Source organism: Emydura macquarii, unplaced genomic scaffold, assembly GCF_026122565.2.
Source record: "Emydura macquarii macquarii isolate MOO-44397 ecotype Brisbane River unplaced genomic scaffold, CSIRO-AGI_Emac_v2 contig_1644, whole genome shotgun sequence".
Taxonomy (NCBI): Eukaryota; Metazoa; Chordata; order Testudines; family Chelidae; genus Emydura; species Emydura macquarii.
In genome coordinates, this window is record NW_027131781.1 from 24,726,505 (window position 1) to 24,750,969 (window position 24,465).

At 50.9% G+C, this 24,465-nt stretch overlaps 1 protein-coding gene across 1 annotated transcript in view; it reads left to right on the forward strand.

Moving 5' to 3' along the window:
• Positions 1-24,465, forward strand: part of HCN4 (hyperpolarization activated cyclic nucleotide gated potassium channel 4) — a 109,724-nt gene that overhangs the window by 80,093 nt on the left and 5,166 nt on the right. The window contains exons 4-6 of the mRNA XM_067556136.1: positions 5,660-5,878; positions 20,705-20,851; positions 22,662-22,902. Coding sequence (XP_067412237.1) covers positions 5,660-5,878; positions 20,705-20,851; positions 22,662-22,902 — 607 coding nt within the window. The remainder of the gene's footprint in view (positions 1-5,659; positions 5,879-20,704; positions 20,852-22,661; positions 22,903-24,465) is intronic.

Here is a 24,465-nt window from a genome sequence, read left to right on the forward strand (position 1 = left end):
ACCCCCGCCGCCCCCCACTGTGCTGATGCACTCCCATCCTGACCTGCTGCACCCCTCCCAACCCCCGCTATTCCACAGACACTCAGGTCAAGGATTGCTATTATTTCCAGCAAGGGGCCTGTGACACACAGTTGAGCAGTTCTGGATCCATCCAGGAGAGGGCAGTAGTGCACAGCTGCACTCTAGTCATTAGGAGTCACAAATCCAGCACTGTGTAAACTGAACTCTAATGAACTCCAGATAATGACACCAGCGCCAGATCATACCCCTGCCAGCATGGTGCTGGAAGTTCCACAGTGTGGCCCAAGTAAAAAAGTTGGTTTGGTGGGTTTTTTTGTTTGGGTTTTTGTGTGTGTGGATACTGTGAGCCCCCAAGCCCAGGAAACTCAGTCTGTAGCTCAGTGCGAGGGCTAGATGAAGAGTGGGACGCACGTCACCTTTGGTACAAACAGCCTTGTGAAATCACCTACACTTTGGAAGCAATTGCTGATGCTCCTGTGGCGTTGTCTTTCCTCAGCTCTCGGCACCCAGCCCAATCTTGGGAGAGATGCCCTGAGCCGGGAGATCAGCCCCCTAGAGTGCTATGAAGTTGAAGTGGGACAAGTTTGGGATGACCACATGACTCTGCTCTAGCCCTAGGCACTGTGACCCCGAGGGTCTTGCTAGCTGTGGGCTGGCTGTCCAGGGGTCCCACTCCTAACTTCTGATGTGCTAGATTTGCTCAATCGTGTACAAGTGGCTGTCCCTCCAGGAATGTCGCATAAGCCACTGCACCGGTTCCCACAGTGTCTTCTCCACAGTGCTCTGGGACCCAGGGCCTTAGGAGAGTTGCAGGAATTGCCACCAAACATTGTGGCATACATCTGAGCGGGAGCGGCTGCGCATGGGACATTACAGGTACCCAGACCTGTGCAGCCCTGTCTACATTAGTGCCAAAGCCAAATCGGTTTGGTAAATCATTTAAAAAACCTTCGAGCTCATCCATGCAGATGCTCCCTGAATCAGGGAATGCACTAAACCAGGCTAGTGTCAAATATACCTCCACTCAGCTGCGTTCACACACCATTCGGTAACTTGTTTCTATTTGGTTAAAAATTTGCTTAAGAAGGCCAGGGCTATTTCCTTGATGCAGTTTTAGAGCTTGTCTACACACACAAGTTCTACCACTTTAGCTACCCCAGTACAGCCCCTCTCGTGTGGATGCAGTTATACCAGTGTAAAGGTGATTATTCTGGTGTAGCTGTTACACTGCCGGAAGGAGAATAAGCTATACCACTCTAAGGCACTTTTACACCCGTATAGCTGTGTCCACACTAGGTTTTGCACCAGCATAACTAGTTCAGTTAAAAAAATAAACCAGGTGTTGAACAGACTCATAGATGTTAAGGTCACTGTGATCATGTAGTCTGGCCCCCCTAAGGCCCATAGATATATTTATAGAGGTAAAATAAAACCCCGGTGCATAGACCAGGCCTAAATTAACTCTGTGGAGAGGTCTAATAACAAATGGGCATCACCGAGATGGCAGCCACAAGTGTCAGCAAAGGCGTCCCAGCGCTCAACGAGTAGATTGATGCCCTGAGGCTCTGAGCTGATGCTCCCGTTTCTCCTGCTCTCATTGGCTGTCACTGGCTACAGCCCTGCCCAGGGCTGGCTGCTCCTTGCTCGCCTGCAGCCGCAGCCCTGGGAGCTGTAATCACCATGTGATCTGAAAAGTGACTCGGGGTCTGGTGTGGATTACGCTGCCTCCACACGGGGAACCGGGTGCTGGGGGGAGGGGGGTTGGTGGTGCAGTAAGTAGCTCTCTTCCCTCTGAGCCGGTTCTGACCCAGTGCATGAGCAGGGTGCTCGGGGGTGGGGTGCACATAGGGTAACTGCTACTAATGCCGAACAAAGTGCCAACTGGCCCTCTAGAGCCCCCGGGGCAGGTGGAGGAGTATCAGCCTCACTTCCTGAGCAGCTGACAAAAGGGTGAAGTTGTGTGTCCAAGGCCAAAGAGCTGCTGTTAGAACCTGGAACGTACCGGCTCCTACTGCTGCTTCTCATTCCTCTAGCTCTCAGGCCCTGACCACTTGTGACTATTAAAGGCCCAGCTTTTGTGCGGCGTTGAGTTCTTCCTATACTGTGAGCTGCTGCTGAGCTGAATGAGAGCTGAGGTTGCTCAGCACCTCACAGGAAGAGCCCAGCACCATCCACAGATCTTAGGGTAAGATAGGGTGTTAGCCTTGGTAGTTTAGCCAAATTCCAAGAGGGCTGCTAGAATTCTGTCCCGCAAAATTCATTTCCTGTCTTAAACTGTAACATGGAGTTGCACTGCAGTGTTAAACAGCTGCTGTGTTCCACCCCAGAAGTAGCTGCATTTCCATGAAGGAAATAACTGATTCTCTTATATCTACAGCCTATAGAGCGCTGTAGGATCCTTCAGGCTGAGAGATGTTGTAGAGAAACACAGCAGGCTGTTGGCAAGACAGCCAGAAAGAGAAGGCCGGCAGAAACATTTCTCGAGTGCTGCCCAGTTGGTGTGAAGTATGACATTGTCTCCCCTCTGTGCATGCCTGGCTCTTGCCTCTGTCATTGCAGTGACAGCCACAGATGGGTGTGAAGGCAGGTGGGGTTCAGTGCAGCTACTGCATGGTGGGGTGGCCGGGTTCCCAGCGTGGCACCTCACCAGTCTAAATGAGGAGCAACGAAGGGTCATGTGCAGCTTGTTGCTCAATTGCCCTTTTCGCTTCTCCTGATGTGCACTGAGCTCTGAGGCTGGCGCTTTATGCTCGCCTTATGCTTCTGTTCTCCAGTGATGTGTCCCAGCTTGGGGCCCAAATCTTCTTTATTGGGCCACTCTGTACTGGACCTATGTCTCTTCAGCTGGTCACAGTAACACACAAGTGAACGTACCTGGCCTCTGCCACTTCTCCACGGGCCTTCTCTGCCTTCCCAAGATATGATCCTGCAAGCCGCTGCCAGGGATTCAAATTCTCCCACAAGCTGCCATGCTGCAGCTTCTGGCTTAGGACCTCTGGTGCAGCTCTCCTGCCTGGAATTAGCCTTCGACTCGCTCCCACCGACAAGAGACCCACGAGCTGTAATGCAATCTGATTAACACAAACCACATCCATTTGACGGGGAAGGTTCATTACACAGAGAGGGAGACAGGTGGCAGCTGGCGTTACTGGGGCTATCTATCCACCTCGCATGTGACGCATCATCAGGGGCAGCGTCTGGCCAAGGCATCTGCTCCAGTCCACAATTTCAGAATCCCCATCAGCCCTCCTGTATATAGACAACAGGCCGACTGGGGGGAGAGGGCTCGTGACTGGGACGTATGTGTGTAAGTTCTGGAGCTTCTTACAGAGATGGCTCTGTGATTGCTAGGCTGAAGGAGGCCCAGTGAAAGGGACAGTGGGTAAAACACTGTGACCACAATGATAGCGGTAAGTGAACAATACGTCCATTAAAACAAGACCCAGTTTGAGGCGCCCCACAGCTCAGGGCAGGTTCAGCTCATGGCACAGGACCTCAGGTAGTGAAAATGCCCCCAGGAGAACCTCCAGCCTTGCTTGGCCAGGAGCTCCACAGCCTCACAAGAGGGCGGGGATGGCTGGGGGAGGGCAGAGCCTGGGTATGCAGAGGATGCCCCAATTCAGGTCATGCTCCTAACAGCTTCCATCGACTGAGACTCCTTGTGGAGCCCTGTCCGCAAGTTAAATCTGTGCTCCCATTCTGTGGTGCAAACACTGTCCCCTGGGGCAGCGTCACCCCGAGGATGCAGGGGGGCCTGTTGCCAGAGTAGGAATGTGAACTGCAATTGCCATGTCGTCTCCTGCACCGTGTCAATGGCAGGAGACGTTTTCCAGTTCAGTGGGTTCAACTGGCTTCTTATTTGTTAGCAAGACCCGCCCAGAGAGTTGGGTGCCGGTGAGGAGCTGTATCTTTATGGAGCTCTGAATGGGCTGCTTCTGTGTACGTTTTGTCTCTGTTCTTGTTGTGCTGTCCCATTTCGTCCAGGATATCATGCATATCGTAACTGAACACGGCCTGGGGGAGCTCTCCTGAGTCTTCGTCCGCTGGCTTAGCACCAGCAGGACATTAACACTCTCCAGAGGCGCCCGCTTTTCTTGACTGCTGGAAGCAGCAATAATATGCTCTGTCTCCGTCTGTGCTCATGGAGCTTCTGCCAACTTTCCCCCTGATGTTAGTAAGGTTGGGACTTTTGCAGACAGGTCACCAGCCTCTCCCCAGCCACTGCAGCGAGATCTCTCACTGAGGTTACGGGACAGGTGTCTAAAAACATTGGTGGCCCATCAGCCTGGGACTCCCAACGTTGCTACATGGTGGAGCTGAAGCAATAGTGGGAAACTCCTGGGAAATGTCCCTAGTGTAGACGGCCTCTCTGGGTGGTTAGTAGAACTATTCCTTGTTTACACTACATCCCCACCAACCAACCCCTCCCCGCAGAGAGCTACCAAGCTGCTGTGGCCCGTATTATTGGCATGGTAATGGTCGCATCGTCCTAGGAATAGAAGAGCAGGAAGCCCGGGGCTTTTCCCTGTCACTTACGGAGCCACAGTGACAGTGTTTTTCTTATATGTTGCAGCAGCAGCAGCAGCGTGGGATGAATGTCACGACGGGATAGGATTCTGTGGCAAGGAGCTGTTGCTGCACCACCAGTGTTTGTGTTGGGTTTGTGGACTCAGACTAGTCCAAGGAGCTCACAAACCTTCAAGCTCGCCTGCATTCACCATGTCGAGTTATGGAGCAGTTGGCTGCTACTGCTGTTCATTTCAGTGCAGAGCCGGGACAGCCCCGACTGTCCCAAAGAAGGCAACAAATCGCTTGACCTTTCACTGTGACAACTTATTGCAGCCCCGCAATAGGGTCACCAGTGGCTTGTGCTGCTCCTTGGGAGAAGTACCATTTTATACTGCAAACGAGCCCTGCGCTCCCCTTGGGGAAAGGGTGGCCTGAACATTATAAACACTAACTTGCCTTCACCCCTTCCTGTCCTCTCAGTGAGGGTCCAGCACGCCTGTAGAGTAGGTCAGAGCTGAACAAGTCATGCTGGAACACGACACATCAACGGGCTCCAATAGCAGCTTGGAGCAGGCTCTCTTGTGGTACTCCCAACTGGTTCCCAGCTTAACTCAATTTTCAGGTTGTAGAGCGGTTATTTGCTGCAGTTCCTCCTCCAGCACATGAATCACCATGGGAATAGCCCTGCAGCCTTCATGTGCTGTGATTGATGGCTCTGTCTGAGCTCATCCTGGGTTACCAGCGTGTGTTAATCTCTCAGGGTTCCCTTTGCAGAAAGCTTGGCTGGGGTGAGTATATGCAATTTCTGTAAATCCTAGCCAGGATTTTCAAATGTTGGTGCCTAAATGTAGGTTTCTGTGCCCAGAGTCGGGCACCTCAGTAAGAGATCGGATTTCTGCAAATATACCGAGTACCAGCTGTTCCCAGGGGGGTCAATGGGGCTGTTTGGTACAGAGCTTTTGGGGAATTAAGTCACTTATTTAAGTATCTTAAATATGGATTTAGGAGCCTAACCGTAGGCATGTATGTTGAAAAGTGTCTGTCCCAGGGAATGTCTTACTGGCTTCCTCCTTGTGTCCTGTAACACTGCTAAAGCCTTGTCTGTCTGTCTGTGTGTCTGTCTCTTTAGAATGACTCCTGGGGGAAGCAGTATTCCTACGCACTGTTCAAGGCGATGAGCCACATGCTGTGCATTGGCTATGGGCAGCAGGCTCCCGTTGGCATGTCAGACGTGTGGCTCACCATGCTGAGCATGATCGTGGGTGCCACCTGCTATGCCATGTTCATCGGCCACGCCACAGCTCTCATCCAGTCCCTGGACTCCTCGCGTCGGCAGTACCAGGAGAAGGTAAGGACCCGGCTTTGCCACTCCTTAGTGATCCAGGGGGTTTGTGCTTTGTCTCCAGGCATTCAGGCTCATAAGGAACCTGGGTCAGTGAGTGATGAAAGCCAAGGTGCCACCAAACAGTTTAGGGATGATCTGTGTCTGTTCATTCACTTCATGAAAACCCCACTGACGCCTGGGAGGAAATCAACACAGCAGCACGCGGGAGGCTAGCTGTCCAGGGCTCGGCACCCTGCCACTCGACTCTCTTTTTAAAGGGGCACCATCAGCCTCGGTGGCATCTACAACTTTGACCCACTTTTTCCTCTCTCAGGTCTGGTTTCAAAGCCCAGGTCAATCTTCTAGTGAGCACAGCTGTTTTTTTAGCAAGTCCTTTCTTTAAAAGACTTGAGGCCGTGCGCTCCAGCTCTTGTGAGCAGCCCTATGCTACCGAATTGCTGCGCGCAGCCCGAAGTGCAGGAGAGCCGAGCAGGCAATGAGTACACTGTGCAGCTGCCAGAGAAACTGCAGGGCGATGCGGTGGCCCAATGTGGTGATGATGCAGTGTCGTGCTATTAGTACATTGCACCCTCGTATGTTAGCTGATGCAGTGTCAAGACAATAAGTCTCGTGGCATAGTTCTGGGATGGATTTATTCTGTCCCACCAGATACAAATAGGGCAGGACCTCTAACTTAATTTGAAGCAGGTAGGCCTGGCATGGTCATGAAGAAGAAAAAGTGATTGTAGGATTGTGTGCAGCTGCGTGCTTAGAGTCTCGATGCACCTGAGGTGAGGAGTCTACTTAACAACCAGGGAGTTTGGTTACCCCCAGACATGGACACAGGCACCAATCAATGGCCAATAGAGTTCAAGCACCTCTGCACAAGGAGATATGTGGTCAAGGAGCACAGGTACCTCCAAAGTGGGAGACAGGTGTGCTAGGAGACCCGAGTTCTAATCCTGACTCTGGTCCTGATTTGCAGGGTGACATTAGGCAAGTGATTTTCTATCTCCATGCCTCAGTTTCCCCATCTACAAATTGGGGGGTGATTATTATTTAAATTGGTAAATCAACATACCTGTTTTTCGGCTTCATGGAAGTGAGTTTTAATGAGACATTTGAAGGAGATTGAGGGGTAAAATTGTGGATCTGATCCAGAAGAAGGTTCCAGCCATAGGAGACCAAAAATGGACGTGTGAAGAGGGAGAAGCAGGAGTGGCTGGTTGTATAGCTTGCACAGAGGCAGAGCAAAGCAGGGAGCAAAAGATACATTTGCCACTATATTTTGGATAGTTTGGAAGGGAGAAATGTGAGAGTGAGGGATGCAAAAGAGAAGGACCCTGCAGCAGTCACGGTGCAAATTGATCAAGTGTGTGCAGTGTTTATACAAATGTGTTTGAAATAGCATGTAAGTCAAGGACTGATTTGCAAATTCAACTGTCTGGACGTGGTAGCAACAGCTCAGTTTGCATCTGCAGATTTGGGCAATAGGATTTTGTCCCGCCGAATTCAAAGTCCAGGGCAGAATGTGGCCTCATGTGTTTGATTCCGATCAGTGCACACAGTCCAGAGCTCTCAAGCACCCAACAGGAAATAAGGACACAGTTTGGCCCACAGGGATTGGAGTGGGGCGTAGTTGGAGGGGTGTGACATTTAAAGCAGAGCTAGAGTTTCAGGATGTTGTGAACGAGGGACTAATCCTGAACAGATCTGAACATCTCCAGGGAAATCTTTATGGCACAGCCACTGAGTAATGAGGATAGAACAAAAAATATATTTTATGTGCACTGGTTATAGCAGATTCATTTCCCCTGGGGTTCTCCCAGGAGCACAGCCCAGGGATTGGAGTGCATTCAATTTCCTGTTGCAAATGGGGCAAAAGATGGCCTAAAAACAAATATATATTTACTTTCCGCCTTCCTGGAACTTGACTAGCCATGATTAAAAACGAGGCCACTGCATGATTTTCAGCTCCCCAACTCAATTTAGCTCAGTCCCCCTGGGAATGCGTTTCTGCAAGCATATTCAAATCAGAGGGATTCACAGGGTTGATTTGGAGAAGCAGCCATCAGGCTGGGGACTTATCCTGAGTTGTTGTTTGTACTCCCGTAGCACCTAGCAGCCCAAGTTGTGGACTCAGGCCCCCATGGTTTTCCTGGCTGCACCTCTCATCGGAATGGGTGTTCTTGTACAGTTTTCCATCCTGCTTGGCCAGATGGACTGTGTCATGGTTACCGTGGTGGTGGCCATGCTGGGATGCGCCAAGGAGCAGACAGGGAGTGTTGGTTTGGGGAATCTTTTAATGTAGCCTCTGCTTTTAATGAAACTTTCCTGCAGGAAAAGGTTCAGGTTCAAGTTTGTAGCAAAGTTTTAGGCTGGCTTATATTTTAGCCAAGCCAACGTGCTCTTGCATTAGAAAGGCCCGTTGCACAAACAGGGCTTCAAAGGTCCCCGAAGACAGAACTCCGGGCCGGGCTCGGCAGTCTTCAATGGGAGATGTGTGTGAGGAAGGAGTGCAGGATGTGGCCCTAAAGTCTTCAGTTTGTGATCCAAGGCGTTGAATGTTCGGATGGTCTGCTGCACTTCTAGCTATAGATTGTCCCTTGTGTCCCCATCCCTCGCTGCAGTCTCTCCCTGCCGCACGGACAAGAACAAACAGACCCTCGCACCACTCTGTGGGGTGGTGGAGCTGAGACACGGTGGGATTGTTGGGTAAGTGTGCAGGTGCTGGGTGGTGCTGGTGGCCTGGGGTCTCATAGACTTTAAGGTCAGAAGGGACCATCGTCATCATCTAGTCTGACCTCTTGCACATCGCAGGCCACAGAACCTTACCCACCCACTCCTAACCTCGGGCTGAGTTACTGAAGTCCTCAGATCATGGTTTAAAGACTTCAGGTTATAAAGAATCCACCACTTACACAAGTATAAACCTGCAAGTGACCCGTGGTGCAGAGGAAGGCGAAAACCTCCCAGGCTCTCTGCCAATCTGACCTAGGGGAAAAGTCCTTCCTGACCCCATTTCTTGATCTACAGGAGGTCCAACTAGATGGTCCGGTCCCTTCTGGCCTTGAACTCTGTGGTTCTGTGATTGGCCCTGATCGAGCATTACACATTGTTTCCTACCCTGCCTGGGAGTATCACCCCTTGAAAGGGGTGATTACCCAGTGACATCCCAGGGAAGGTAGAAAATGGCTGCTCTTGTTGCTGTGAACTTTACACCCAAAGATGCTTTGCCGGGTAAACGGTGTGATTCCACCAGCAATCCTCCTGGCAGCTGGCTGTGCTAGAGCAGACTTTGGGAGGCTTTTCCCCCTTGCCGAATCAGACCTTGTAAATTCTTTATTCCCCCTTCGCCATGCTGCAGACCCATGGACCCCCATCCCTGCCTATCTGCAGGCCCGTCCTCTTCTCCAGGCCCCCTCCAGCTCCGCTTCTCCTTTCTGTACTTGTGAGTAAAGGTGTTGTGTAAGAGTAGCCCAGGTGATGGGCTCCCAGCAGGGCCATGTGCACAGGTGGGGGTAGGGTGACATGGGGGCTGTCGGAAGAGAGCGGGCTCAATGACAAATCTGCCACTGTTCATCTCCAGCTGCTCCTGTTCTCCTGCTCGCTGTGCTGAGATGCCCTATTGATTTTTCATTGTCCTAGAGCTCAGCAGGATTAATATTAATGGGCAGTCATTATTCATCCCCCTCGATAGACTCGGTAACCTTGAACCAGCTGGGAGAGCTGAACACGCTGCCTCCGTGCTTCTTGGAACAGGACAGAGAAGGCTGGGCTCCCTGGACCCACACTTCTCCCTCTCTCCCCCCATCAGCAATGGGAGCTAGGTGTATCCTGCAGAGAGGTTTGATTCTCCCAGGGTGACTCCTGAGATGCAGCCACTGCCAAGAACTAGGCCTTGCTGCTGTCAGCTGTGTAGAGTCCACCCTCGCTCTTCCCAGAGCCCCCTCTCCCTTTCCAGATCTCACATACTCTCTCTAGCCCTCTTCTCCCCACCTTTCCTGCTCTCCAAGCCACCCATTTGGAAGTGGCTGTAAATATAGTTACACGTTGTACCGTTAGGTAAATATTTGCGTGTATTCCCAGACTGGCTTGTCACTGCGCCAGAAGGGCAGTGTCAATTCTCGGGCACGGCCATGGGAGATTGTCTGTCTGTTGTTTTTTCTGAACGAGTCATTAAAAAGAGACACACACTGACACTGCACTTTGGCAGCAGCATTCAGGGTCTGCGTTCATCTCTCAAACCCCACAAGAGCTGAAGCAGAGAGTCCCCGCTTAACCTGCCCTGTTGTGTCTGGGTGCTGGATCTCATGGGGTCTTTTTCCAGGGGTTACCAGCCGCTTGGAAATGAGTGGGACCATCCTGATTTGCACAAATCGGTCCTGCAGTCTGTGAATCTAGCCTGGACTTTTCCAAGCTGAATGGGACTTGACTGCCCAGTTCCCTTGATCTCAAGCCCGCTGTTTAGGAAATAGACTGGAACTTGTTCCGTGCTTCTCAACAGCATCACGGTGGGTCACTGTGAGAAAATGCAAACCCCAACTGCATGATTTAGTCCCACCAGACAAAGGTGCCCTCAGTCAAATTAACATGACTGCAGCCCTCCTAAAAGCTCCAGACCAAACAAGCTTGAGAAGAGAGAAGGTGTCTCTAAAACCTGTAAGTGGGTTTGGGGCTGATTGATGGCCCTGGAGTCTGAGGTTCTGCACCCAGAAAACTAGCAGAGTAGAAGCAGCACAAGCAGAAACGTTCCAGCACCATCACTGCACCAGAGGAAGTACTTCTAGGGCAGAAGGGAAATCCAGCCTTCAGGGCTCATTCTGGCCTTGGCCTCTCGTCTGAGACTGCCAGCAGCTGAGTAAATTAGTGTCACTGGCTATTTGTCCCAGTGGAAACTGAAATGAGATTCCACTAACTGCACTTAAGCTTCCAAGCAGCCCTCAGATGGGAACAGCATCCCAGGCATTCACTGCCAGCCTTGAGATGACATCTTTTCTCCGCCATCAGCCATCCCCGCAGCAATTTCGCTACTAAGTATGCACTGTGCTGATGGACCTCTCTTTGCTAAGAACTGGCCTGAGGACGGTTACGTCTCTGTAAGTGTCTGTATGTCTCTTTACGGTGGGGTGAGTGAAAGAACCCAAAGTTGAGAGTGAGGTACGTAAACTGAGCCTTGCTGATCACGTCTGCACGGGCTGGGCAGTCCATCACGTGCTGGGCGCAGACTCTACAGAGACTGGCTTCTGGGTAGATTCTCTGAGAGCTGGGCTGGGTTCTTCGGTTGTTTTGAAGTCCTCACTCAGAATGTGGAGGATGAGTCGCCAAGATGTTGCAAAGTCCCTAACCAGTTTCATAGGGACCACTGAACAGCTGACAGTTGTCAGTGACGGTTGGCTTTGTGTCACATACCCCGTGCTCTGAACCCCCGTCACCCCACCTCCACCAGCATCTGGCTTTAAATAGTCTGTAAGAAACAGACAAGTCTTCCGCCATGGTGCTTTAGAAAGGGGCTCCCGGATGCCCAGCATGGGGCAATAACCCCTTATAAGCCAGCTCAAGGAGCTCCCCAGCATGCAACAGGTGCTGAGGTCTGGGTGTGTCAGTTTTATTGACTTCAGTGTGTATGTGGGCGCACCTAAGCGTGCGGGAGGTAGAGTGTCCATGTGAAACACTGTACGCGCGTGTGCGCAGGGCTGGGAAGATGGGAGTTAATTGCATGTTCAACACATACCCACGTCAAAAGCACTGGGGGGGTGGGGCATACTAGTCAATGGAGTTACAACAGGGATGGATTTGGCCCATTATGTCTGACTCACTGTGGCGAAGGCAAAGATTTTGACATCTGTTGTTCCCACGAGTGGCTCTCCGCCGAGGGTACATGTTTGGTCCTGTAGCCCATGTGCAGGACCAATCTGGCCTGGGCAGAGTGTGTGGGTCTGTGTCTCTGCACGTTCACACTCAGGAGGATGCTCTTGTCATTAGCAGTTTGTTACCTCCTGGGTGCAGTGCGGGAGGGAAGGTTCAAACTTCATTATCAGTTTTCAAATTCATTTCTGCACTTGCGTGGTGAAATAAATGAATAATGCTAAGAACTGAGCCTCCCTGCTGAGCAGTGACCCCTGCAAGAACCAGCCGTGTCTGCTTCATGTGCGCTGATTGGAATTGCACAGCCTCTTGGTTCCCCGCCCCCACACTTCTTCCTGCAGCCAGGTTTCTGCCGCGTCGCTTCCCTTCTGCTCACACCCGGAAAAGGAGCATTGTTTTCTTCACTGCCTCTCTGGACCGGCAGGCAATGAATTTCCAGACCAGGTTAACAGAGTACACAGGCTGCGATCTTCAAAGGAGCCACAGAGTTGGGTCCCTTGGAAATCCCAGCCCCAGGATGTAGGGACGTGGCAGGCAGCCAGTGGCTAAAAGGATACATGCAGCTGCCTATCTGCTCTTGGCAGGGGCAGGCCTGGCAGTGCTGGAACGTGACATGCTCTGGTGATCTTGTTCTGCATGAGCATTGGCCTTTTCTGCTGCCTGACTGTAACCCGCTCTTGCCCCACCGGCCTGCTTGAATGTGCTGTTCTGATCACACAGGGCCGTGCATGGCAGGTGTCGGCCCGTAGATCTCAGTGGATGCCGCGATCCAGCAGCTCCAGAACTTCCTTTCCGTGCTGTGGAACATTTGTTCAAATCCAGCTCCTCTTGTAGATGCCTCCCCCCTCAGATCTGATCTGGCATCCATCCTGTGGCAGCAAACACACCACACACACCCCCATCAGTGCAGGGGGCCTCAGGGTCTGCCACCTCTCTCTTTCCAGCTGCACTCACCCTCACTCTCACCATCCTGCAGTGGGAGACGTTAGCGCAATAAGGGCTCAATCGTATTTGACTCTCTGTGTCCCCTCCGTCCCAGCGGTTAGGGCAGCTCCCTGATCACTTTGTGTTCAAAGGGGCCATAATGCCTGCCAGGACTGGGCCCTAGGTTTAAACCAAACCCTTGCGGACCCTGCTCTGGGAAGATTTACTGACCGAGCCCAGAGTTCCCCTGTGCTACGCTCCGGGTTCAGGCCTATCGGACCAATCTATCACGGTGCTTGGATCAGGTGCATCTCCCTGCCTGGAGATAAAACTGTGCAAATGAGCTCTTTGAATAGCTTTCCCTGCCCTGGGGATGTTTTGTCAGGTGCCCCAGTGCACCTTCCTGGTGTGAGTCCCCCTTGCTGGGGCATGCCTCCAGGGGAAGCACCTGTCAGAGCAGGCGAGCCCTGCATTGCACCTCTTCTGAGTTAGGCAACCTACACCTGCCCTGCATGGGGAAGGGAGTCTCCCAGCCTGGGCTGACACCTCTCTAGAAACAGCTGTGCAGACGTTCTGGCTGCTGCTTGGACTTGCAAGCCAAGGGATGGGGTGGGCGTGAGAGCCCCAGCTCCAGTCCAAGCTGCAATGTCAGAGCAACGCCTACGTGGCTATTTTTAGTGCACTAGCATCAGCCCCGCCAGCACTAGTTTGTGGGCCGGGGCTGGGAGGCTTGCTCTCCGGTGCAATGTGGACAGACCCTTAGTGTACAGCTATATAGCAAAAGCCCCCCTTCCCCACCGCAGTGAGTCTCAGAGCCTGGCCTACAGTGTAGGGCTCATGCAGTTCATGCTATGGCACTAAAAACACCCATGTAGACGTCTTTGGCTCAGGCTGGAGCTTGGCACTGAAGCCCGGGGAGACGGGTGGCTTTCAGAGTCCAAACTGGGATGTCTGCAGGACTATTGCTAGCGCCATAGTGCAAGCCCAAATCAGTAGGGCTGGGCTCTGAGACTCAGTGCTGCGGGGTTTGTTTGCTGTGTCGATGTGCCCGTAGTGACAGTGGGTGAAACCCGGCACAACGCCCATTGGCTTCAGTGGGACCAGAATTTCACACTAAACATACGATTCCAGGCTTCCTTGTGTGCGTTAAACGTAACCATCCCCCCACCACAGTGGGTGGCCCTCTGGTTTGCAGGCTGGTGACAGTGGTAAGCTGGCTGCCGCAACCATTTCCATTTAATCACTCTGCTAATTGACCCCCGTCAGCCTGTTAACCCCGCCCCATCATACTCCAGCAGTGGGATTGTCGGAAAGAGAACCCTTGCCTGAATAGGGACTGATTAACAGCTTGGAGAGGCAACAGGGGTGGCTGATGGTTACTGCTGGATGGTGCCTGGACTTTGTGTCGTGACTGCTGCATGGAGAGTGAAAAAACACACCGTGATCAGCCCATATCTGGGGAGCTCATAATAGCACAGGAGACAAGGATCCTAATTCTGCTTATACCAGGGTTAATCAGGAGTAACTCCACCAGAGCCACTGGTGTTAAGAGCAGGAGCAGGCCCAGATCGTTGTACATATTTCTGTGTGGTACATGGCTCCTGAAACTGTCTGCTGCAGTATAAAACTAAAGACAGGGCTGAGCTGTCAAAATCTGATCCTGATCTAAACCCTAGTGTTTAAAGGAGCTGACAACCAATATATTAAGTAAAGAGTATTTGCAAAAATACGGCTCTGGAGCCAGATGCAGCTATCAAATGCTCCTAAAGTTGAGGGGTGGCTAGATCTGGGATTAGGTCCAATCCTATCCTTAATAAGAAATCAAAGTAGCATCGATACAGTAACCCAGAATCACCTGGGCATTGCTATGGAAAGGACATGCAGTGAAGACAAGGGCCCTGACTCTGCAAATGCTCACATGTGTGCTTCGCTTTACGCACCCGAATTGTCCTGCCGAAGTCAATGGGAGTCCTTGTCTGTGTGTGAAGTTGTCATAGTCAATGGGGCAGATTGCACTGGTCTCAGCTGGGGAAAGGCAGGAGAGAGGAGGAGTGCAAACCCTGACACTGCCCCCACAGACACTTTTGGCATGGGCCCCTGCAAAGTGAAACAGCCAGGTCACACAACCACCATGGTGCCATCTCCCATGATTTTATCGCAAGTATTCCAAGGGTGGCTTGTTTTCTTAAAGCCCCAGCTCCTGGAGTTGTGTGATTATGTGAGACTCTTGTTTTTCCCAGGGGCTTTAAAGTAAGATCTAGCCCTCATGGTTGCAGAGAAATGTTAAAGATGTGAACTCTAAAGGCTCAAAACCCAGAAATCAAATAAAAAGAACACAAACATTATACTTTTTTTTTTTTTTTTTTTTTTTTTTTAATGCTGTGATTTTTTTTTTTAAGCTTTCCTTGGGATTATTTGGAGCCCATCCCTGGGCTGCCTGGGGGTTGGCAATACAACACCAGCTCTAATTCTAATCTTGGATCATAGAAAATACAACAAAGATGCAGTTGTATTCAATCAAGATGTTCCATTTGGTGGATTGAGTGACCTGAGCTCTGCCCTTGTAGAATGTAAATTCACCAGAGCCCCTTGTCAGGGCCATGGCTTTGTAAGTCATGGCCACTGAAGTTTGCTTGTAATCCATGCTCATAGAGTATATAGTGCCCTCAAAGCACTGCAATATTTCACTCAGTAAATGTACTGAGCCTGACTCTCCTCGCTCCTACACCAGGGCAGCTCCGGGGAGTTAGTCCTGGGTTTACATGGGTGTGACTGACAGCAGAATCAGGTTGACAGTCACTGGAAGCACATAAGCAATCAAAATGCTCTGTGTAGGAAATAAATATTTATCTTTGGCTGAGAGTTTGCGGGAAAGCATTTTGACTTATTCTAAGTGACCTTCATTACAGCGTGCGTGTGTGTGTGTGTGTGTGTGCATTGAGTTAATGGAACTGAGAAAATGGAAATCAGAGTTTCTTTGAAGATCTGAGGAATGATCTCTGTGGGTCAAGTGAGAGTCTGGTGGAGAGTGGTGAAGGCCAGCAGTGGAAGGAGAGCAGTTCTTTCTCCGTGCTGATTCCCTGAGAAATGTGTCCAGGACCGATGATTTTCTAGCTGTCACGTGGAGCTGTAGTGAGGCGTGTTGGAGTAAAATGGGTTAAAAAGGGTTCGGCGCCCAAGGGCTTTGAGTGAGCTGTGCAGGGAAAGGGGAACAGTAAGGAAACTAGTGAGTGACCCTGGGAGAAAAAGATTCTCAATTAGATTCTTCCCTTCTAATACATTAATGTTGCCTTCAAGGGCTTACTGGGAAAAACAGACTTGAAGAAGATGAATTAAGACTTAAATGCACCCAATTGTCTTCAGAGTGATTCAGATAATCCTTAAATGAGTCTTTTTGGGTGGCATTTGGGGATGTCACCAATCTCCACACGTCACTGAGCTCCAGGCAAATTCAAAACAAGAGCACAAGTGAGGGAACTGAGCAGACGACTGCAGGAGAGAGGCTGGGCAAAAAAATGGGTCTGCTGAAATCAGGCCTGGACCCAGCTTTCACCCACAACTCACGATGCAACCAAAAGAAACAGTTCTTTGTGTCTCTTTAATTAATCCCTTCTGATGAGTTCTCCACCCACTCTTTCTGCAGTGCATTGTCATTTCTGCAGCAGCCTCTGCCTTTGTGGGTTCTATCTTGGACCAGAAACGATGGTGTTTAAATGCTACATGAAATGCTGGGCATGTGATAGTCTCAGCCCTGCTGATGGCAAGAAATACCAGGAATCTTGAGATCTCGAGTGCAGTTTTGCAGGTCAAAGCTTCGATACGGATATACTTTTTGGGGTGCATCATGGACCCTCTGAACCTTTTGGTTCCCCCATCGCTAGTAAAACTGGAGGCAAGAAGGGGCAGTGAGATTTTAATGCTCTGTTGGATCTGTGGAGAGATGCTGGTTGAGCAAGCTCTGGTGGCAGGAGCAGGGATGGGAGAGCTGTGGTTTGAGTTATACAGGGAGCTAGCTGGTGCCATGGCCCTGGAGACACAGGCCCGGGAGTCTCTGGTCAGAAAGAAAGGAACTTGACCCCTATGAATGCATTTTAGTTCCACTAGTCTTCAGTCCTGGCTGAAGCGGACTAGCAGGACATGACAGATATGCAGCGCGCCCTCTGTACTGCACTCTCATTACCGGGAGCCAACAATCTGTCACTCTTCTCCCAGCAGCTCCTCACATTGGTAGGGTCCAGCCTGGTTTTCTGTGAATGTTAGTGGATAACTCTCAGCTCCCTGATTTGTGTTCTCTTTAGTTCCTATTTTCTTCAGCCAGTTGCACCGTAAGTAACTGGGTAGATGGTAATTCCTGGGGTGCAGCACATGGGCTCCCCCAAACATTTGCTTTGTTTCCCTGGGGCTGAGCAACTATTGTAAACGTTGTGGTTCTGGTACCTTCATCCAGCACTTGGCTGGCCATTACTGCTCAGTGAGGGAAGTTCTCCAACCAGATGAGGGCTTGGTCTGAACTGGTCTGGTGGGCCAGCTCTGGAATGGCCCTTCTCCGCAACTAGGATCAGCAGCCAGCATGGCAGAGGGTCATGGGGACTTCCCCATGTATTTGCTCCTGATTTATTCCCACCAGAGATTCACAGAGATGCTTCCCCACAGCCAGCTGGGGATAGGTAGCCAGCAGAGAGGCCACAAGCCTGCTCCTGTAGTTAGCTAAGAGAAGGTGCTGTAGAGCAGTGCTGACGACACATTCTCCCATCTCCCTGCCTCTGTCCTTCCCCACCGCTCCCCATCAGATGTGCCATGGAAATGACTGCATAGCTACTCGTAACCCTGCAGTGGTGTTTGTCCATGTTAAACTGTCCAAGGTCCTATCTTATCCCCTGGAGACAACTGAAGTATGCAGGAGCCCAGCATGACACTGTGCACCTCAGAGCTTTCCTGATTTAGGATGGGGTCCAGGTTTTGCCAGAGCTGGTGGGTTTCATCAAAGACGATGCTATGAATATTGGGATTTTTTGATGCAGCAGTATTCATGGCACCTGTGATGTGTGAGAGAGAATGGTCTTGTTTAAGGTACTGGGGTAGGACAGAGGCAAACTGAATTCAGTCCTGATTTCCTTTGTGATCTTGGGTGTGTCACTTAATTTCTCTGCAGCTGGGTTCCCCATCTGTGAAATGGGGATAATAATATTGTTCCTTTCTCCCACTCCTTGTGTTATCTATTTAGATTGTAAACTCCTCAGGTTGAGACCTGTCTCTCACTGCGTGTTTGTACGCCCTCTTGCACAATTCCCCACCCCCACCCCTGATCTTGGCTCCACTCCTGCATACTTGAGGAAGTATTGTTTATTCCTGGTTCCTATTCCACTGAAGGCCTGTTTCTCCCCCAGCGCTGCCCATGTCCCATCAAATGAGCCCTTGTGTCCCTGTTAGATGCCATGGAAATGCAAATCCACAGACAAAACTATAGCCAAATTAGATAGGCGGGTGTCTGCGATGCAATAGCGCCGTGAAAAAGGCCAGCACAAATTTGATCTCTGGTGGCCGCATGTTACAAAGTAGGGAAACTGAGGGGTGAATGCTTAACTGCTGAATAGAAGAGGGTGGAGGGAGGGGGTTATTATGAGACTGGAAAGTGGGGACAAATTATATACAGCTTTTGCTAAATTGATTAGCTAATATCTGGCTGTATCAGTCTGTCTTGTGCAGTTAGACTGTGCACTCTTCAGGGCAGGGCCTGTATTCTATTCTGTTTGTACAGGAGGCCTCTAATCCTGGTTGGGGCTGTTAGAAGCCACGGGAATGCAAATAAATAATAATGCGGGGTAATGGACTCTCCTGGGCCATTTGCCTTCAATGGAGCTATGCTGATTGACACCAGCAAAGGATCTGGAATATTGCATGTATGCCTGGGGACCTCAAACTAGAAGGACTTTGCAAACTAGAGGGAGTTCAGCAAACACAGAACTGATCAGGGGGTTGGAGGAATTGATTTATATGGAAAGATTTCAACCTTTAACTATGCCTAGCTTGGCGAAGAGATGACTAGGAAATGGAATGGAATCACTCAGAGTGGTGCAAGGTGATGGAAGTAGGAGGAATGGAAAGAAAGAAAAAAACCATACTGAATATCAGGATCAATATTTTGGCTGTGAGCTTGGTTCAGTTGTGAGCTAATGGATCTAACACTGGACGAGGTCTCACAAGATCTGGCTTCTATTCCTGGCTCTGCCACTGACCTGCTGGAGACCTGGAGCATGTCACTTTACCTCTCTGTGACTCGTTTCCCTTCCAAGCCTTTATCTGTCTTGTCTGTTTAGATTGTGCATTTTCTGGGGCCGGGACTGTATCTTACTGAGTTTTGTACAGTGCCTAGCACAATGGGGCCCTGATCTTGGTTGGAGTCTGTAGATGCTACTGTAATACATGTTGTTGTTTATTATTTATTTACCATAGCACCTAGCAGCCCCAGTCATGGTCTGGATCCCATTACCAGGTGCTGTACAAATGCAGAACAAAGAGTCTCTGCTCGGAAGAGCTGATAATCCAAGTATAAGATGAAGGAACAGACATGGAGTACAAGGAAACAGTGAGACAATACTGGTCAGCATAACTGTGGAATAATCTCCCAAGCCTGCAGTGTTTAAACCCTGCAAAACTCTGTTAAATGTGTAATAGGCAACGATCCTGCCCTGGGGGAGAGAAGGACTCACTAGCCTGGAGAAACGTAGTGATTCTGTGATATCGAATCCCAGGTAGATTGAGAGTGAGCCTGGTGCAGATATAAACGTCTATGGAGGTGTGAAGAGGAGCAAGTTAATGCACTAGCCTTCTGCCTCTGAAGATCTGGGTTCTTGTTCTGTATTGGTCATTCAGAAGTGAAACCAGGTTTGTTCTCGTTCCAGTTCAAAAGCCAGCACTCAATTCACAGCAGTTGGCAACCTAACCTCGTAGAGATGTGTGAAGGGCTCAGGACTGGAAACGCAGGGGCTGTTGCCAAGGGAGGACTTAGGGGCATTGAGTTTTCTGCAGGAAGCTTGCATGTGCCTCCTGGTAGTTGTGCTTTGCCCACAGCTAGACAAAACTGCGAGTGTCTTCTCAGGATGGGACTAGGACTGAGATAGCAGGAGTGCTGCAGGTCAGAACTGAGCTGTATTGACAGGCACAGGCGTGGCTGCAGGCAGGACTGTGATGTAGGGGGAGAGATGGGATGGGGCTGCCCATTAGCACTGAAGAATGTTGGCCTAGCTGTGTGATTTCCCAGGACTGGAACCGTTGGGGAATGGTCAAGATCAAGAGGGATATGGCTTGGCTTAGCTGTGTGGGAAGCTTGCATAGTCTCTAAGCAGTGCAGTGAGTCCTTGGCTTCCTGGAGCACTGGTGGCCGCCAGAACTCAACATCATTATTTCAAAGCCCAGAAGAGCCAACCAATGAGGAGCTGAAAGTCTCAGGTCAAGGCTGACCTCTTTCGGCATTAGTAGACAATGTAGCGGGCTGCCCTGAGATATGATGCGCACGGCAGCCTCACAGCACTCTAAGGAAATGTCCCACTAACTCCTCCCAGCCCATTATTTTCATCAGTGGCTCAGTCTGAGGTCACTGCTCATCTAACCACATTGGGCAAAAAATCATTCCCTCATGACCAGCGCGAGCCTTCCATGTTTGTTACCAGTGGGGGCCCATCCGGGTGAAGGTAATGGCAGACCGGCAGGAGGTGGGGGTGTGAGGGCAGGGGAGACACAATGGATCGGGGCACATGTCTGCTGGGAAGTCAGGATGGGTGGCCACGCAGAGAGCACATGGAGGAGGAGAGGTGGAAACCAGCCGAAGGGAGGTGTGGTTGGCTGGGGAATATCAGGCAGCTGGGAGAGGGCTGGGTGGGTGAGATTGAGGGGAGAGGACCATGAGTCAAGGAGAAGATGCATCTCAGGCTCCTTCATGCAACTGACTGAAGATAAGTCGCCCTTACTCTGCCAAGGGTTAAAACATGTGGTAGCCATTTCTGGGGAGTGCCTTCAGCATCACGGTAACGTCTTGCCTTTGCTTGTCTCCCTGCACAGTACAAACAAGTGGAGCAGTACATGTCCTTCCACAAGCTCCCTGCAGAGATGCGCCAGCGGATCCACGACTACTACGAGCACCGCTACCAGGGCAAGATGTTCGATGAGGAAAGCATCCTGGGCGAGCTGAGCGAGCCCCTCCGGGAGGTAACACGGGGAGCTGGGGACTGACGGGGGGCCGAGGCTACTCTCAACTCCAGCAGTACTGGAGCTCGTGGCGTGCAACGGCGGAGGATGATACCACACCAGCTGCACAGGGGCGTCACTGGAATAGGGGGGCGGGGAGAGAAGGAGCCAAGTGATAGGGCCTGACTGTAGCAGCAGATAACATGGAGGGATGCCCGTCATTCCCTGGCCTCTGTCAGCCCAGAATCCATTACCATTGAGCAGAAAAATGCAGTCCTGGACGCCCAGTGACGGAGGCACTTGGAGGTGGAGGGGTCAGCCCGGGAGTCTATTAACCATTTCAGTGCTGGGTGGGGTGCAGGGGATTAGAGCTGCAGGTCTAATTAGGTGAGAACCTTTTTGACTAAATGAAATTGTCCAAGTACGCTGTTTTGTGGAAGCTGAAACATTTGGTGGAGACATGCTGGCTTCTGAGAAATTGGCATTGGGAAGGTTTTTCCATTTGCAGGCGATTCTCATGTTCATGGGTCAGTGGTTAGAGCACCAGCCTGGGATGTGGGAGACTGAGCTGCTAGTCCCTGCTTTGCCTGTTTCAGAGTGATCTAGGGTGAAATAATCTGTTCTGAATCAGTTAGAGCAGGGACCCGGGTCTGACGCTCATTTCCCCCATCCCCACTTCATTGCCTGATCCAGGTTACAGAACTGGCAGTGACTAGGGGTTGCCGCTTTTCCCAGTCCCATCTTCCTCCTGCGCTAGGCATCATGAAAAGGGGAGGAAACAAGTCACAAGGGGAAAAGAACCTGTGTGATGGAATACCTCTGCGACTTTGAGGGGTTCTGCTGCTGGAGAGACACCTCCCCCCCAAATGTACCCACATTACCCAATTAGCTCTTTGCAGATGCAGGAGCCAATGATCTAGTGCCCCAGACAGTCATTCGCAAGTTCATGTGCCACTGGGGCGCTCCAAAGCAACGGCATTTCCCCGAATAGCCAGTCAGCCGTCCAGAGCACCGGTTTATTGGCCAGCAGCCCCGTCGACATTCAACCTCATTCTGCCAATGCCCAGGTGGGAATGGGCTGGAGGGGAGAAGAGCCTTTCTCATGAGTCTGAATCAATGTGAACCTGAGCAGCACAGGGCAGTACCTGAGTGGGTGCCATGCCCTGGGAATCTATACAGGGCATGTCTGCTTTATAACAACGGTAAAATTAAGTTGGATTTTCTTCATCTGAGGTGCTCAAACCAAAATAGTCGCAGCCAACCTGTGCCACAGTAACTGGTGGGCACCTTGCCCTGCCATCCTTTCCCCCACAAAGTCCCCAGTTGCCCACAATAATTTTTTTTCCAAGTGGCTGGGCACATCGCTACAGTTTAGCATCTCGGAGACAGGCAAAGACGATGCAGGACGTAGGGCTGCCGAGGTGAGTTACAGCATTTTCCCAGGAACGAGCCCGCTAGCTGCTTCATGTGGCATTTCACCCTCAACATCGCCTGGCTGCCAAATAGAGGCTTGAGGGGAAGGTATCTGTCGGGTCCCAAGTTAGAGAGATCCCGGGTCTTGAATTCAAGCAAAAAGGCGCAGTTTTGAACTACAGCTTGAGTAAATATGGCTGTACTGCATGGCCATCCAGGCGCACCCAGAGCACTATCCCAGCAGGCACTGGGCTTTGTGTCCCTCCTCAGATGGATCTTTTGGGAGAATAGTATCATTGGTTTTTCCAAAGTCCTGGTCAGGGCTTTGGAGGGGATCTTTGCAGGTCATTGAATCCTGACTGAAGTGTTTTTCTCTGTGTGTGTCTCTGTCTCCTCCCCCAATCTCCCCTGTGGCCAGGAAATCATAAACTTCAACTGCCGGAAGCTGGTGGCCTCCATGCCACTGTTTGCCAATGCGGATCCTAACTTTGTGACATCCATGCTGACCAAACTGCGGTTCGAGGTGTTCCAGCCGGGGGATTACATCATCCGGGAGGGCACCATCGGCAAGAAGATGTACTTCATCCAGCATGGGGTGGTGAGCGTGCTCACCAAAGGCAACAAGGAGACCAAACTGGCAGATGGCTCCTACTTTGGAGGTGAGAGCCAATGAGCCACCCAACTGCTGCTTGGGCAACAAGACCCCTGGCTACTCCCCAGGCAGTCCTCATCTCGTTCATATTAGTGCTTGTGATAGACAGGGCCAGCCACAGACAGAACTGGAACTTCAGTCGCTGTGTCTGTCTGTCTGTCTCCACCTGCTGACTCTTGTCTTACACTTACATTGTGAGCTCTGTGGGTCAGGGGCCATCTTTTTGTTCGGTGTTAGTAGAGCGCCTGGCACAATGGGGTCCTACTCCAGGACTAGGGCGCTGAGGCATACGATACCCAGAATCAAGGAGGAGGAAGGAGGAAGGTTTTGTTCGTGTTATCTTCATTTCCTCTTTGCTCCAAGTGCATTAACAGATCTGCCAAACAGAGGCCCTTACTTCTAGAAGAGATACAATAGTGTAATAAGGATGTGCCTGGAGAACTGGAGGGCATGTCCTTATTACCCTATTGTAGAGATGGATATGGGTCAGACTGCGTGGGGCTAGGTGCTGTGAGAAAAATGACAGTCCCTCCTCCAAAGAACTCACTGTTTAAATCTGAGGCAGCTCACCGGCGATACAGCAGCCAGGCAGCGGAGCATGAGGCCAGTAGTGGGCTGGGATTTCATTGCTTGTCTGCATTCTGCGGGATGGTGACAGTAAAATGCTCACTCCTAGGGCTCCACAAACCTTTCACATGGAAACCCCAAACCAGGGAAAATTCACATGGGTGCAGCTTCCAATGCAAACATTAAACCTGCTGAGGCTGAGCAGACCCTGAGAGGGTGGGCGGGGTGGGCCTCTGCTTCCTCACCTCCTAAGTTCCGTGGCCTGCTCTCCACACCCAAACGATCCCCTCCATCTATAATAGACCTTGGGACCCTTCCATCCCCCAGGAACTCCCACCTACTCCCTCAGCAGCCCCCAAATCCACTAAAGAAACCCTTTTGTCCTAGCAGACTCCAGGATACTACCACAAGAGTCCTGTAGCACCTTAAAGACTAACACATTTCTGCAGGCATAAGCTTTCCTGGACTTTGAAGTGCATCTGACGAAGTGGGTTGCAGCCCACGAAAGCTTATGCCTGCAGAAATTTGTTAGTCTTTAAGGTGCTACAGGACTCTCGTTGTTTTTGCTGTATACAGACTAACACGGCTACCCCCTGGAACTTTTCTCCAGGATCATAGAATCATAGAAGATGAGGGTTGGAAGGGACCTCAGGAGGTCATTTAGTCCAACCTTCTGCTCAAATCATCCCTGCCAGGGCTTTATCAAGCCGGGCCTTAAAGAGCTCTAAGGATGGAGATTCCACCACCACCCTAGGTAACCCATTCCAGTGCTTCACCACCCTCCTAGTGAAAACGCTTTCTCTAATATCCAACCTAGACCTCCCCTACTGCAACTTGAGACCATTACTCCTTGTTCTGTCACCTGCCACCAGTGAGAACAGCCTAGCTCCATCCTCCCTGGAACTCCCTTTCAGGTAGTTAAAGGCAGCTATCAAATCCCCCCTCATTCTTCTCTTTGCAGATTAAATAAGCCTAATTCCCTCGGCCTCTCCTTATAACTCAT